A 15,002-nucleotide genomic window follows, 5' to 3' on the forward strand; every position below is an offset into this window, starting at 1 on the left:
CTAATTATTCAGCAGCGGTGGATGGAGAGTTAAAATAAAAAAAGAGAGGGGGGGGGGGTCACCCAGCACCATACGGTCCTATGGTAGAGTTAAGAGAGGGGGGGGGGGGGGGGGTCACCCAGCACCATAGGGTCCTATGGTAGAGTTAAGAGAGAGGGGGGGGGGGTCACCCAGCACCATAGGGTCCTATGGGAGCTCACCCAGCTACCATACGGTCCTATGGGAGCTCACCCAGTTCACACATGCTTCGACATCGTGTTCATCTGAAATCCAGCGGCAGAAGAAACGCCGAGTGAGCAGAACACGTCTCGCCTTTGTTGCAGTTGGCTTTTGTCGATATGCAAATTTGAAATGAACTAGTCTATAAAGATGTTTGGTTGACACCACTGTGTTTCTGTTTGTATGAGAGTGCACTTTATTGACTTATGATTAAATAAAAATGCAAGTCTTTTTAACTGTTATACCACAAGTGCTTTAATGTTGAAGTGAAAGGCAGGAGATGAGATGTAGAAGGAGAGCGGAGTGGATTTGTTCGTGTGATAAATGATAGATGGAAGAAAACAACAAGTGGTGATTATTATTTCTGTTGTCGTCCGTTTCACTCTGACAAGAACCATCAACACATTTACTTCATCTCTGTGTTTGAAATGCTTTATGTATGTACAAATCTAGTTTCATTCTTTCAGTTTTGGAAATAAAGATTGAATGCAAACTGCCTGTTCTGTCAAGTCTTTCTGTCTTATTAGATATTTGTAAAATGTAGAACTTCATGAAGTGATTCAAAAAGTTTCTGTCAGTGGACCAAACTATTGATTTATATTTGGTTATCTATAAATTGGGGTTGTCACTTTATCAGATTTTCGCTACATGAATTTCAAGGCCAAAAGAATTAGCAATAATATGATAGCGACAGAAATAAAAAAAAAATAAAATATCAGTCAGATTCATCTTTATTTTTGTTCATTGTGCATTTTGTCTTTTTGGCAAATAAATAGCACTGAATGGAGAGAAGGGAGGTGAGAGTTTTCTATCTACGTAAAATGATAAGTGAAAATGAAGATGCTGGATTATTTACACTAATACCATTGTGATCTCATCAGCATTTAATAATAGATTTATATAGCGCTTTTCTAAATAATAAACCAGCTCTACAGCCAAATCTTTACTAGCAGTTTAGGGAGGACAAGAGACTTTAAAACAGTTAAAATTATGTTTATATTAAATATAATACACTGATTTTGTTGCATTATTTTTTTGCAGTGTCAAATACTCAGACTTAGTGCTTACTGCTTAGTGCATAAAATGCGCTCCTAAAAAGAAAGCTATAAAAAAATATTATAAATGAAGGACAAAGCCCAGAGTGACACCAAGATTTAATAAAATGCATGAATTATGCTTTAACAGAAGTGAGATCAAAAATTGCATTTTTAATGGGTTTCAATGTCGCATTTTACATTCTCAACCTTCAGAGTGTAACTATTGTTTGTGTATACACAGTGTATACTGTATATATATATATATGTGTGTGTATTAACGCTGAGCTGGAAATAAGATCAAATAAAAACACAATCTTGCCACAATTCATGCTGCATGAACACAACTAAAACTATGAACAAATGAGTGAAAAGTGCCCCGAGGGTTAAAAACAGAGGAACAACAGCAGCAAAGAGAAGAAAGTCTGAAGACAGAAACTTTTATTGGAAGGATGCAGTACCTGATTCCAGCTGAAAGACCTTTGAAGTGTTTAAGGGAAAGTTAAAAACTAAACAAACCACCCACTAACATTTGGTGTAGAAGTTGATATGAACGGTAACAAGCCGTCCCCGAGGTGAAGGAACGCTTTAGACATTCAATGACTCAGAGCATCTTTGGTTCATTCTCATTATAAAACATATTTACAAGCATTCACAGCAAACGCCAGTGCAAAGGAACGTCTCTACCAGCTCTCCACACCTCGTTGTGCTTCAACAGGAACTGGACGTATTAACGACGTATTAAAGTGCGTTCTTGCTCAGTAGTTAAGTGCATAGAAGAGTCAGATCTACAGAAACACACATGTCTGAATCTGTTGGAAGCTAAGACAGCGTCCTACACTTAAAACGCATCAGCAGGACGTAAGTTTGAGATTTGTCATTCGTCACTAATGACTTGACAACCACAGCATATTGTTAGTATTAATAAGTCAACAGAACCAGTAAATACACTGAAAATAACCCAACCAAGTGGCTAAAATACCCCCATTTCTTCTAAAGTATGTTAAAAGGCACAGTCAGTGACATTTTAATCAATTTAAGATTATTTAAAGGCACAGTCCAACTTAAAATACAAATTTATTCTGACCAATGCGATCTCAACCCAGATGGCTGAAATGTTGTAAAGTTTTACTTTGGTAGAAATGTAGCAATACAACTATTCATTGTTGGCAGTATTTGAGTATCTGAAGGAGAAACTATCTAGATGTATTTATGTAATACTTTTTGTATTTTCAGGTGAGCTGGCCTTTTTAAAAGTCTATTAATGTATTGATTAATTGGAGCCACGTGGAAATCAAATGTTCTGAAGTTTGAAATAAAAGTGGAATAGTTTGAGTAATAGTATTTACACATTATAAGACAATAAATGGACGTTGTGTTTTTGATAGTTTGGAGTCACTCATACATCAGTGCAGTTTAACCCATCATAAGGCTGAATATAGTTCTGAAACTCAAAATCTAAAAAAGAAAGAAACAGAAAGCAGAGCGTGAACACGTACCAGAGGAGATCAGCCCCAGTATTTACATTAGGTAGAACACAGGGCTCCTCATAAACAATCTAAAATATCCCAGATTAACTAACTGACTTGGCAGATATCCACAATTCTCCAATGATATTTACAGTTTCACACATCATTCTGGAAGGTTTTGCAGGCTTGAGCAGGATAAATAAATAATTTAAAAAAGGTGAAAGCTGCATCTGCTCTTGCTGAAAAGTACTAAAATGCACACAAGGCACATCATCAATACTCCCTGAGGCCGATCAATGAAGCCGATCAATGAGGCCGATCAATGAGGCCGATCAATGAAGCCGATCAATGAAGCCGATCAGTCAGCGTCTGCTATTATACTGGTGGCGTCGGACTCATCGAAGGTCCTCTTGTAGCGCACGGTGGAAGAGAAGTAGGATCTCTTCTTCTTGTAGATGATGAAGGCCACGGCGAGAAGAAGAGCGATGACCACCACGATGAAGAGCCCCAACGCCACGGGGGACCCTCCGGACTCTGGGGACGCAAGACAGAAGTCAGTCAGTTTCCTACTGGAACATCATCAGATATCAGAGACTGAGGCCGATACTGATGTTACAGCTGGCCGATATATTTTAATAGTGGCTGAGACTGATGGTATAGCTGGCTGCAGTGGCGGTTCTACCCAGGGGCCTCCAGGGGCCACAGGGGCCTCCAGGGGACACAAGGGGCCTCCAGGGGCCACCAGGGGCCTCCAGGGGCCACAGGGGACACAAGGGCCTCCAGGGGCCACAGGGGTCTCCAGGGGCCCCTGGGGCCTCCAGGGGCCACAGGGGCCTCCAGGGGCCACTGGCCCTGTGAAGCAGCCCTTGGCCCCTGCTGTGGCCCCTGTGTCAAATTAATAATAAAATGATCAATTTATAACGATGAACGACGGAACAATTCTGACCTATTTTTTGTTCAAACAATATCTCATTGTACACAAAAGGAACCCAGAATGTTACATTGTATAATAGTTTAATTGTGCAATAAAAGCTAAATATAAAGATCATTCTCACTGTAGTGCACTTTCAAAATGAAAAAAAGTAATTGTGCACAAAAATGAGAAATGTCATTGTCGTACAAAAATAACTGTTAATGTTGGTAAGTCTCAGTGCTTCAATCAATCTAAGTCTTCCAAATATGAGACTTTTAGCTAAAATAAAGGTTTTGAATGCTTAAATATAATTTTTGATGATTTTTAATGTGCCCCTCTGATTAAACACTGGCCCCTGCTTGGCCCCCACAGTGACATTACTCTAGAACTGCCACTGGGTGGCTGATATATTTTAATAGTGGCTGATATATATTAATAGTGGCTGATATATTTTAATAGTGGCCGATATATTTTAATAGTGGCTGATATATTTTAATAGTGGCCGATATATTTTAATAGTGGCCGATATATTTTAATAGTGGCTGATATATTTTAATAGTGGCTGATATATTTGAATAGTGGCCGATATATTTTAATAGTGGCTGATATATTTTAATAGTGGCTGATATATTTTAATAGTGGCCGATATATTTTAATAGTGGCTAATATATTTTAATAGTGGCCGATATATTTTAATAGTGGCAGATATATTTTAATAGTGGCTGATATATTTTAATATATTTTAATAGTGGCTGATATATTTTAATATATTTTAATAGTGGCTGATATATTTTAATATATTTTAATAGTGGCTGATATATTTTAATATATTTTAATAGTGGCTGATATATTTTAATAGTGGCTGATATAGTATTTTTTTTAGCTAGAATTTAAATAGACCGTTTTATGTGGATTGTGCACTGAGAACTACTTTCTCAAACATAAAACTTTATTGGATATTATTTAACATTATTATAAAAACAATGCATTATATTGTCAGCTAATTCTATAAATGATAACTGAGAAAATAAAGAATAAATAGTAATAAAATAAACAGCTCAATAAACATTTTTAATGTTCACTTTAAGTTAATTGCCGACTATTTGGGGGAAAAAATAAAAAAACATTAATAGCTGACACCATTTTTAAATCAAGTCAAGATACATTTTCTGCTTTATATATTGTGTAAAAAAAGTTTCATAACGGCACATATTAGACAGCATATACACCGATACTGATCCAATATACTGATATTATTATATTATTTTATAATATATTAATTTATTTAAATATATTATTATATTGTTAACTGATATATGTGTCAGGCGCTACTTCGTACTAACAATGTTATTGTTATTATGCTCTAAAACATAATAAACACATTTAAAACTAAAAAAGTACTAAATATATGGACATGTGACATCATGTATGTTTAATTTGTCCAAAGTGTAAAAATGACAGTTTCCTGTTCTATGAATATTCATGTCAGACTATTTCTTGGACTCACTGTTTGCCTACGCTAAGCTAAACTAAGCTAAGCTAAGCTAAGCTAAGCTAAGCTCCAGATACACCTTTACCACAGATATGAGAATGATATCTATCTTAACTTTCTTTCTCAGTAACAAAACAAATACACATGTCTGAACTATGATCCTTTAATGTGTTGTGATACTCACTCGCTCCAGTTTTGCAGACGACTCGACTGTTGGCCGTCTTGCAGCTGACTCGTTTCCAGGTTCCTTCCTCTGACATCATGACGGCACAACTGGGCTCCAGCTTCTTCCCAGTGACCGCGGCCTCGGACTTCCAGTTAGAGTACGCCACAGCCGAGCCGTCCTGCCAGGAGAGAGGCTTCCCTGAGAATAAGAACCAGGAGATAATGAGAGGGGAGCCAGGGAGCCTCTCATCAGTCTACTACAGCTAAACGTCTCAATAATGATGATGTTAAGGGTTAAAATGGGACTCAAATGAAGTTAATCATGCAGATTAAAGGTTTGTTTTTGGCCGCTCTGGGCAGTGGTCCTCCAGTGTAATCACTAGATATATTTCTTCTTAGTTTGTTTTCAGGACTGGATTGGAACCAGCAATCACTCTGAATGCATTGACAGGTATGTTATTATTTATATCTTTGTTAATGATTTAACAAACCTATTTTGTCAAGTGTTATTTGAGAAACAGTAAAGGCAGATTTTTTAAGTCAAACTCTTGAATTAAATGCATGGATATAATCAGAATTCAGATAGTAAAAAGCAGCTTGAAACTGTAATATTACCCAAATGATATAATGATTATAATAATAATAATGACTGCCTCCTTCACCTTGAGCATCCAGCTCCATGCCGAGCCAGACGCGGCTGGTGATGAGCGGGTCAGCAGACATGAACTTGGACACAAAGTCGTTCTCCTCTTTGGTTTTTAAGCTCAGCAGTTCAGCATCTGTAGAGGACGAAACAACTATTGGAGGACTGAAGTTGCTTGGGATGACCACTGATTATAACCCTTCATAACCCAATAACAGCTCACCCATGCTCTGGCAGATGCTCCTGGCCTCCTCCATGCTGTACACGCTGTGGTTGTAGAAGCTCATGCTGAAGGCGTAGCAGTGGTCCTGATGCTGCACCCACAGGGACGCTCCGCCGCTCTGAGGACAGTGATTGGCCTCCGGGGCCACCTGCAGCCTGGCTCCTGGTCACCACGGCAACAGAGAGATGGAGTCAATGCCAGTTGTTCTCATTTTCAGGTTCATACTAGTATTTTCTACTAAAACATGTTCCCATTCTTTAATGTTCAAAAAACACATTTATTCTCCAGCTGCCGATGGCTCCTGCTCCTCTATCCAGAGACTGGCCCTGATGTGGTGCCCGTCTCTTTAAGGCCCCTCAGAGAAAAGTCACATTTTGGGTCTTTCAGATCACATTTCAGCCCCCAGGAAGAGCAAGAAGGTCTATTCTATATTCTATATCTATACTACTATATGACAGTAGGTGTGTCCTGCCCTGTGGATATCAAGTTTGTTTAGGTTTAGGCAACAAAACTACTCGGTTAGATTCAGGTAAAGATGGTGGTTTGGACTAAACTAAGTATGTTACACCTGAAGCTGTCTCAGGGGGCGTGTCATGTAGCAAAATAGGTATCGCCTAATTTTTGAGCGTCATAATCCTTGTGAAATGACTCATTTCACTATCACAGTATCAGTAATTTGACCAATCACCAAGAAAAGTTGGTAAAGCAAAAAACTACACAGTCCACACAATGGTGGAAAAAATGAACATCGTCAACCGAAGATTACAGGTTTACCGAACGTTAGCATGTAGCTGTAATATTGCAGCTGCGATTTCTGCCATGAAGAAATCACCAACAGAGACTACAGAGTCAAACATGTTACAGCGTGTGTTACAGAAGGTGAGAAATTGGCAAATCAGCAACCAAGATTACAGGGTTCTCCTGGCGTTAGCATGTAGCTACATGTAGCTGTGTAGAAACTGTGGTAGAATAGTGGCTGCAATTTCTGCCATGAAGAAATCTCCAACAGACTTCAGAGTCAAACATGTTACAGCATGTGTTAGAGAAGGTGTCCTTTCATTAGCATGTAGCTACATTCAGCAGGACCGTTCACTTCATTATTTGAATCTTGGTCACATTAAATGTAAAAATATCTGACATTGGAACATTATTATATAAGCATGAGCCTCTGTATATCTTGGTAATAATGCAGTGGTGCTAGTTTTCTCTTCAGAACCATTTTATCTCTATAAACTCTGGTCTTACTCTGGGTTAGGGTGGTGATGGAGGTGGTGTAGCAGACGGCTCCTTCCAACACGGTTTTGCAGTTGGTTTTCACCCAGGCTCCATCAGGGGTCACAAAGACACAGCTGGCCTGCTGTTTGCCTGAGCTGGAGGCCCCCGGTGACTCAGAGATGGTGGGTCTGTAGTCAAAACTGGTTCCATCAGACCACTCAAAGGCTGAACCACTAACCTGCACACAGACAGAGAGGTTAGCCAGCTGGGCAAGTGGAATCATGAGCAAAGAATTATGATTATACCAACATGAGATATATCTGGGACGTTCCTGTAAAACATTTTGGTTCTTACGTCCTGGTCTGAGAGGCCGATCCAGAGCGAGAAGCCGTCCGTCTTGGCGATGAGCTTCAGGTGAGCAGCGTGCGCGGCGTCGTGGACGCTGGCCAGGTGACCTCCACGCCGCCCACACGCCTCCACGGCCTGCTGCCAGCTCAGCTTCCCCGCCATGACCTCGTACGTTAAGTTGCCGTAACGTTCAAAATCAAAGGACGACTTGTTGTACTCTTGTTTGAGTTCTTGGGAGAGAAAACATGTCAGATCATTTTGAGCATCAAATATTTTCACAACAACAGAGAAATATTATATATATATATAAGTGTGATTCACCAACCGTGGTCCAGTTTGCAGGTCACGATGCTCCTTTGTTTGAACTCAGCGAACAGGCTCGGGTTGGAGATGAGGATCCAGCTGCTGTCCACGCTGAGACCGGCCAGGAACGCTCCGCTAACATCAGGCCGGCCTCGCGCCCATTTAGAATACTGGACCTTTGTTCCATCATACCACTTCATCTGGTTATCTACAGCAGGACACAAATACTATTAATCCTGGTATAAGAACATAAATACACACACAAATAATTTAGTATCTGTTCAACCATCTGTTTGATTTCTTTCTATTGGAAACTTACAGTGCAAAAGCAAAATGGTTTGTAAACGTAGTGAGTAAAATAATCTCTTTAGCATATCTGTGACAGACACGTTCTGCCAAAGGCATGATTGATCTAAAAATATATACACTTCATTTTTCCACTTCTGGATGGAGATACAGGTCCCCCAGGGCAAAAAGCAACACAAAAGTACAACTAATATGATTAATTTGCACAGAACTTTGATTGCTCAGCAGCACTTTGTTAATGTTCTCTTGCATGTTGTGTTCGTGTTTTTACTGTAAAATCAAATTCTTCTTCAAGAGACAATAAAGGTCTGAACTGAACACACAAAGGACCTTAACAATATACTGTAAACCTGTTAAAAGTCTAAAAACACTACATAAGTAACATGAGGAAGAGAAACAATAACCCATCCATGATGGTAAAAACCCACCGTTCTCATCTTTGAACAGCCCCAGCCACACAAACTCCACCAAGTTTTGAAACGGTACGAGTTGCTGCTTGATGAACTCGTTCTCTTCTTCATTTCGGATGGTGAGGATGTCTGCGTCAGCATCTGGAATATAACTCATCACCATTAACAACAGCATCAGTCTGTCCACAGAACAACATGTCCCAATGCTGTGAAATGCTTACGAAGTTTTTTGCAGGTATCCTGAATCAGTCCCTGGTCGAACTGGTCCCACCTGCTGGGAACCAGCTGGAAGGAGTAGCAGTTGTTCTTGAACGGGATCCAGTTGGGACCATTAATCTTATGAGGACACTTCACGGCAACGTCTTCTGGTGTGGTGATGATTTCTTCTGTAACACATGAATTCACATTTTCATCAGTTTTGCAACAGAAAAGGAAGTGATAAAACCTGTCGATTTCAAACCTTAAGAGTAAAAAGAAAGAAATTTATATCATTTGTGCAAGAATAGAAAGTTCTTTCGATACTGTTTTTTTACTAAACACTATGTTCAGTGTCCCACAGCTGCCTGGAGGAGCAGCGGAGGCCACGTAACACGACACAACCAACAAGTGTTGACACATTCATCGTTCTTTCTCCCTCTAACTGTTAGCTGAGCCTCTAAAGCCTGCTGGCTCTCATTAAAACATTCTCAGTGTTGTCTCACTAATTAAACTTGACCAGTGTCTAACACAGAGCTGTGCTGGGTCCTTCCATTAAAAGGGAATGTGTGACTGCAAATACACTGAAAAGCCTTTGAATTTGATGTTCAAGAAGGTTTGGGAATCTTGATTATTATTTAGTGTGCTTTAGTCAAAAGCACACTAAATGAACACAAATGAACAGATTGAGTATTAAAAAAAAGGTAGAAACAGAAAAGTTCAATAGTCCCAGGTTTCTAAAGCATTTAAATCTTTAAAAAATAGAAATTTTAATTTCTCACTTCTGTCAAGCTTTTTTAACAAAAAACATCGCAGAATATTCACACTCTGTTAACCAATAAATCAATCCATTGGAATAACATCCAGATCTTGTGAGGACAAACAGGGAAGCTAAATTTCCTTCCCAACAGACTCAGACACTTGGAGTTCCTCCCTGAAGGCTCTGATAGCAGCAGTCAGCTGTATGAGGAGGTGCTGTTCATCTCACCGTGTGGTTTGTGGCAGATGGCTCCTCCCAGCGCCTCCTCGCACTCCGTGGCCTTCCAGAAGCCGTCGGTGTCCAGGTAGACGCAGGAGCCGCTGGTGGCGTCGGAGGACCAGCGGCTGAAGACGGTGTGGCTGTGGTCGGTCCAGCGGTAGTGGATCCCCTCCTGGATAAAGAAACAAACAAACAGTTCAGGGAGGATCTCGTAGAAGCAGTGGATTAAATAAAGGCAGCCCTTCTTCTGCAGGCTCACGTCTTCGCTGAAGAGGCCGATCCACATGGGCGCGCCCGCCCGGCTCACCGCCACCGAGAGGCTGGACTGCAGGAAGGTGTCGGCCACGCTGGCCAGGTCCATGTTGTTACTCCTGCACTGCTCCAAGGCCTCGAACCAGGTCAGGTTCCTGGCCAGCAGCAGGATGGTGTGGTTGTTGACGCTGAAGGGCTTGGTGGGGATGTTGGGCCCCTCCACCACGTCTGCAGGGACAGAGACTCAGGTTTTAATCAGGTTTGGCTACAATACCTCAGGAGAGTCAATGGACTCAAACAATGAACTGATTGCATCATTTATTGTAATGGATCACATGTAAAGCTTATAATAATGGATATGTCTGTAAAGGGTTCCCATAGAACCCATTCAGATGTCCTGAGGTCAAAGGTCAAGGGCCCCATTTTAAAACCATCGTCTTCAGTGTTTTCTGTTGCTAAATGTTGCCTCATTTCCAAGCATTATGATCTCTTCCTGACAAGATTAAAACCTTCGCTGGCTACAGCCCAGAACCTTTATTTAGCATTAACTGTGTAATTTATTGAGTTATTTAAATAAGTTCAGTATTTCTCCATTTGTTAATTACTGCCCTTTCAAATATATTTTACAGGATTGACAAATAAAACAAAATCAATAATCCATATTTACTAAAAATAAAATGTGGATAATAAAGCAGTAGAGTGTTGGATGTGGTGTTTTACCTGCATAATGCTGGCAAATGGCCAGATTCTTTAACTGTGTGCAGGAAGAATAGTCCCAGGTTCCCATAATGCCAGAGTTAGAGTCAGGGTCATTGATCATAAACGCACACAGATCCATGCTGTCTAGATCCCACGACTGTTGAGGAAGAACACAAGGGACAAACAGAAGTTACACTGTGAATCTAAATGTGTTTCAGTCTTCTTTAAGAGCTACCAGTGTCCAATGCTCACAGTAAAGAGCCAGCTAGGTTTGGTAACTCCACATCATCAGACTTTATTCATTGTGAAACTTGTAGTCTTCAGCCCAAAAAGACAAACTTGAGGATATTTATAAAATGTCAACAGCTCCCTCTGGGGCCACAAAAGACTTTACAACTTTTTCACATGTGCAGTTTAACTCCCACAGATCTGTGAACAGACGGATGTGAGACTGCTGGAGTCTCCATAGAATAGATTAGTGAACTCACGTTGACTTTGATAGCGCGGTGCATGCCCAGCAGCAGCGGGTTGAAGTTGATGTAGTTCACTGGGGACTTGTCGGCCCACTCTGGGTCGTCCCGTTTAGACATTTTTAGACCGATCCAGATCTTTTCCATGTTTCTCATTCTCGGCAAAAGAGTGGTGATGAAGTCTAAAACACACAGAACGACAAGGTTTTGTGTTCAAATAGAGGACTGAAGGGTTATTATTTGATACCTACAGGTACATCTCAAAAAATTAGAATATTGTGAAAAAGTTAAATATTTTTTGTCAGTTATTTCAGAAAATGAAACTCGTATGATTCTGGCTTTACATTCAAACTTTATCAAACATATAAAACAATGTTTTTCACATGATCAGAGTCATGATAGGCACGTTGGAGGGACAGTGAGGTTGTATGAGGTACTCAGTAATAGTTATTGTTTATTATATATTAATAGTTAATATTCCTTTAACTATGCTCGTCTTGGTCGTTACAGAACATCCTCACCTTGCTCCACCTGATCCGCTATAGTGACCAGGGTTCCCCTCACAGACTGGCATTCATCGTTGGCATAGTTGAATGAAACAGGCTTCAAGCTCGTCATTAATGTGTAGCACTGAAAGAAAAGACAGCTTGGTCTCAGTCAGAGTGTTCAGCTTCATGAAGACGTTGATCTGTTTCTTGGTCGGTGTCTAAATGCTGAAAGGTGAGTCGTGCTGCAGGATCAGACCTTGTTCCTGAAGGCCAGAGAAGAGTTCCCACAGGACAGGCCTCCAGGCTGGGCCTCCGCAGGGTTTCTCTCCACCGACGTGCTGTTGTGTTTCTCACAGACGAAGGGCAGCCGCTGCCGGCAGCTCCGCTCATGCTCTGCACGGAAACATTTAATACAGAATACAGAATATTATCATCCATCAAGTGGTTGGCATTAGATATTCTGTGAAAGGATTAAAGACAGATTAATCCATTGTTATCTCACAATTTTCAGCTACTCTGGGTTTTTTTTTTCCAAACATTTAAATATGTGCGGTTTTATCTTGTTGTAGTTTTTATCTTGTTTTATCTTGTTACCTTCAGGTTAGAAACTGTGGCCAAACACAGTAAAACTTTATTTTAGATGTTAAGATTTTTGTAGAAGGTTAAATATTCATCAAAATGTTTTCTTTTCCACCAACATTTTCAGGGCCTTTATTTTGATATTATTTAAAGGACTGCTGGGTGTTTTCTATCCACACACTATAAGAGAATAAAAGCATCCTAAGCCGTCGCTGCTATACAGAAACACTGACTCACCAGGGAATATGTTCTGAGCACTGATGGAGGTGCATTTTCCCAGGAAGACTGAATGATAGAAGTACATCTGGGTGTATCTGGAACAAACAGGAAGTCAGTCAGCATCTCTCTGTTTCTACAACATGGAGAGTCAAACTGCATGTTGTGGCTTACGTCATGGGGAAGATCCGTCCCGGCTCTCTGAAATCAACCCACCAGTGTTGCTGGGGCGAACCGGACATCTGTTCAAAATATACAAACAGAGTATCACATGATAAAATAATTATATAATCAACTTAATTACCATTTGTCTTAAACAGAATTGACAGAGAGGGTGAATGTGTCAGGCAGTAAACATGGGACCATCTGTCCAGCAGAAACAAAGCACAATAAAACACTTCATGTGAAAAACATTTAACCACTTAAATATATTTGATTACATGTGACATTTATAAAATCCTTTTTATGTAAATCACTGGCTGTAGTGCCAGAAACATATTCCAGTGATTGGCCTCATAAAGTTTGACGATCCACGAGAGCCAGAATGAAAACAGCAGTGGAGTAAATGTCACTAAGCTTTAATAACTAATGCTTTTATTTTTTCCTTTCTGTGGTTAGCTTGGAGGCAGAACTTTGTTCTACTTTATTTTTGACTGCTTCCAGCTGGATTCTCATGAAAAACTGTCAGCAGCGATTGAGATAAACTCAGTAGTTGTTCCAGTTGGTTTGATGCCACTATGAGCCCATCATATATATATATATATATATATATATATATATATTTAATATATATATATATATATATACTGACAGTCTCCTCTAACTATCATACAGTCTACTGACAGTCTCCTCTAACTATCATACAGTCTACTGACAGTCTCCTCTAACTATCATACAGTCTACTGACAGTCTCCTCTAACTATCATACAGTCTACTGACAGTCTCCTCTAACTATCATACAGTATACTGACAGTCTCCTCTAACCATCATACAGTCTACTGACAGTCTCCTCTAACTATCATACAGTCTACTGACAGCCTCCTCTAACTATCATACAGTCTACTGACAGTCTCCTCTAACTATCATACAGTCTACTGACAGTCTCCTCTAACTATCATACAGTCTACTGACAGCCTCCTCTAACTATCATACAGTCTACTGACAGCCTCCTCTAACTATCATACAGTCTACTGACAGTCTCCTCTAACTATCATACAGTCTACTGACAGTCTCCTCTAACTATCATACAGTATACTGACAGCCTCCTCTAACTATCATACAGTCTACTGACAGCCTCCTCTAACTATCATACAGTCTACTGACAGTCTCCTCTAACTATCATACAGTCTACTGACAGTCTCCTCTAACTATCATACAGTCTACTGACAGCCTCCTCTAACTATCATACAGTCTACTGACAGTCTCCTCTAACTATCATACAGTCTACTGACAGTCTCCTCTAACTATCATACAGTCTACTGACAGCCTCCTCTAACTATCATACAGTCTACTGACAGTCTCCTCTAACTATCATACAGTCTACTGACAGTCTCCTCTAACTATCATACAGTCTACTGACAGTCTCCTCTAACTATCATACAGTCTACTGACAGTCTCCTCTAACTATCATACAGTCTACTGACAGTCTCCTCTAACTATCATACAGTCTACTGACAGCCTCCTCTAACTATCATACAGTCTACTGACAGTCTCCTCTAACTATCATACAGTCTACTGACAGTCTCCTCTAACTATCATACAGTCTACTGACAGCCTCCTCTAACTATCATACAGTCTACTGACAGTCTCCTCTAACTATCATACAGTCTACTGACAGTCTCCTCTAACTATCATACAGTCTACTGACAGTCTCCTCTAACTATCATACAGTCTACTGACAGTCTCCTCTAACTATCATACAGTCTACTGACAGTCTCCTCTAACTATCATACAGTCTACTGACAGTCTCTAACTCACGTCTTTGAGGTAGCGGTAGATCTTGTCGGCGGCGGTGGAGCTGAGTGGAGCAGCCAGTCGGCTCTCGTTGGTGCTGCAGTAGAGCTTTGCCTCCTCAAACGTTAGTTTAGGCTCCTGAACAAACCAGAACTCTGCTCCGTCCAAGAAGACAGACGTCTCATGGTGTCCATCTGAAAAACACAACATGCTGAATAATTAAGATATAATTTAGACATCAGACATATGACCCCCAACCATAGACAGAAATATAATTTACAGACATGAAAGGTAAGTAGACTTCAACAAAGATTGAATAATTACCAGGATTGTACCACTCTGGGGCCTTTGGTATCTTTCCTGTTGAAGCATAAATAATTAATGAGTTAGAAGCAGAATCAAAAACACACAAATATCACGATTTGAGTTTT

The 15,002-nt window shown here is 40.2% G+C and overlaps 2 protein-coding genes across 2 annotated transcripts in view; one reads left to right on the forward strand and one right to left on the reverse strand.

The window, feature by feature from the left end:
• marchf7 (membrane-associated ring finger (C3HC4) 7) overlaps nucleotides 1-49 on the forward strand; it is an 11,101-nt gene extending 11,052 nt beyond the window's left edge. Inside the window, exon 11 of the mRNA XM_059352518.1 lies at nucleotides 1-49. This exon is cut by the window's left edge and continues 88 nt beyond it. Coding sequence (XP_059208501.1) covers nucleotides 1-4 — 4 coding nt within the window. The 3' untranslated portion in view covers nucleotides 5-49.
• Nucleotides 50-1,355: 1,306 nt separating this feature from the next.
• Nucleotides 1,356-15,002, reverse strand: part of ly75 (lymphocyte antigen 75) — a 31,226-nt gene continuing 17,579 nt past the window's right edge. Inside the window, exons 17-35 of the mRNA XM_059352096.1 lie at nucleotides 14,896-14,931; nucleotides 14,596-14,765; nucleotides 12,793-12,860; nucleotides 12,640-12,716; nucleotides 12,080-12,216; nucleotides 11,857-11,965; nucleotides 11,354-11,517; nucleotides 10,887-11,022; nucleotides 10,174-10,394; nucleotides 9,924-10,086; nucleotides 8,962-9,126; nucleotides 8,759-8,881; nucleotides 8,047-8,232; nucleotides 7,728-7,951; nucleotides 7,404-7,611; nucleotides 6,159-6,320; nucleotides 5,955-6,071; nucleotides 5,312-5,491; nucleotides 1,356-3,256 (exon numbers count right to left, since the gene is read on the reverse strand). Of these exons, the coding sequence (XP_059208079.1) occupies nucleotides 3,081-3,256; nucleotides 5,312-5,491; nucleotides 5,955-6,071; nucleotides 6,159-6,320; nucleotides 7,404-7,611; nucleotides 7,728-7,951; nucleotides 8,047-8,232; nucleotides 8,759-8,881; nucleotides 8,962-9,126; nucleotides 9,924-10,086; nucleotides 10,174-10,394; nucleotides 10,887-11,022; nucleotides 11,354-11,517; nucleotides 11,857-11,965; nucleotides 12,080-12,216; nucleotides 12,640-12,716; nucleotides 12,793-12,860; nucleotides 14,596-14,765; nucleotides 14,896-14,931 (2,822 nt within the window). The 3' untranslated portion in view covers nucleotides 1,356-3,080. The remainder of the gene's footprint in view (nucleotides 3,257-5,311; nucleotides 5,492-5,954; nucleotides 6,072-6,158; nucleotides 6,321-7,403; nucleotides 7,612-7,727; nucleotides 7,952-8,046; nucleotides 8,233-8,758; nucleotides 8,882-8,961; nucleotides 9,127-9,923; nucleotides 10,087-10,173; nucleotides 10,395-10,886; nucleotides 11,023-11,353; nucleotides 11,518-11,856; nucleotides 11,966-12,079; nucleotides 12,217-12,639; nucleotides 12,717-12,792; nucleotides 12,861-14,595; nucleotides 14,766-14,895; nucleotides 14,932-15,002) is intronic.

Source organism: Centropristis striata, chromosome 2, assembly GCF_030273125.1.
Source record: "Centropristis striata isolate RG_2023a ecotype Rhode Island chromosome 2, C.striata_1.0, whole genome shotgun sequence".
Lineage (NCBI taxonomy): Eukaryota > Metazoa > Chordata > Actinopteri > Perciformes > Serranidae > Centropristis > Centropristis striata.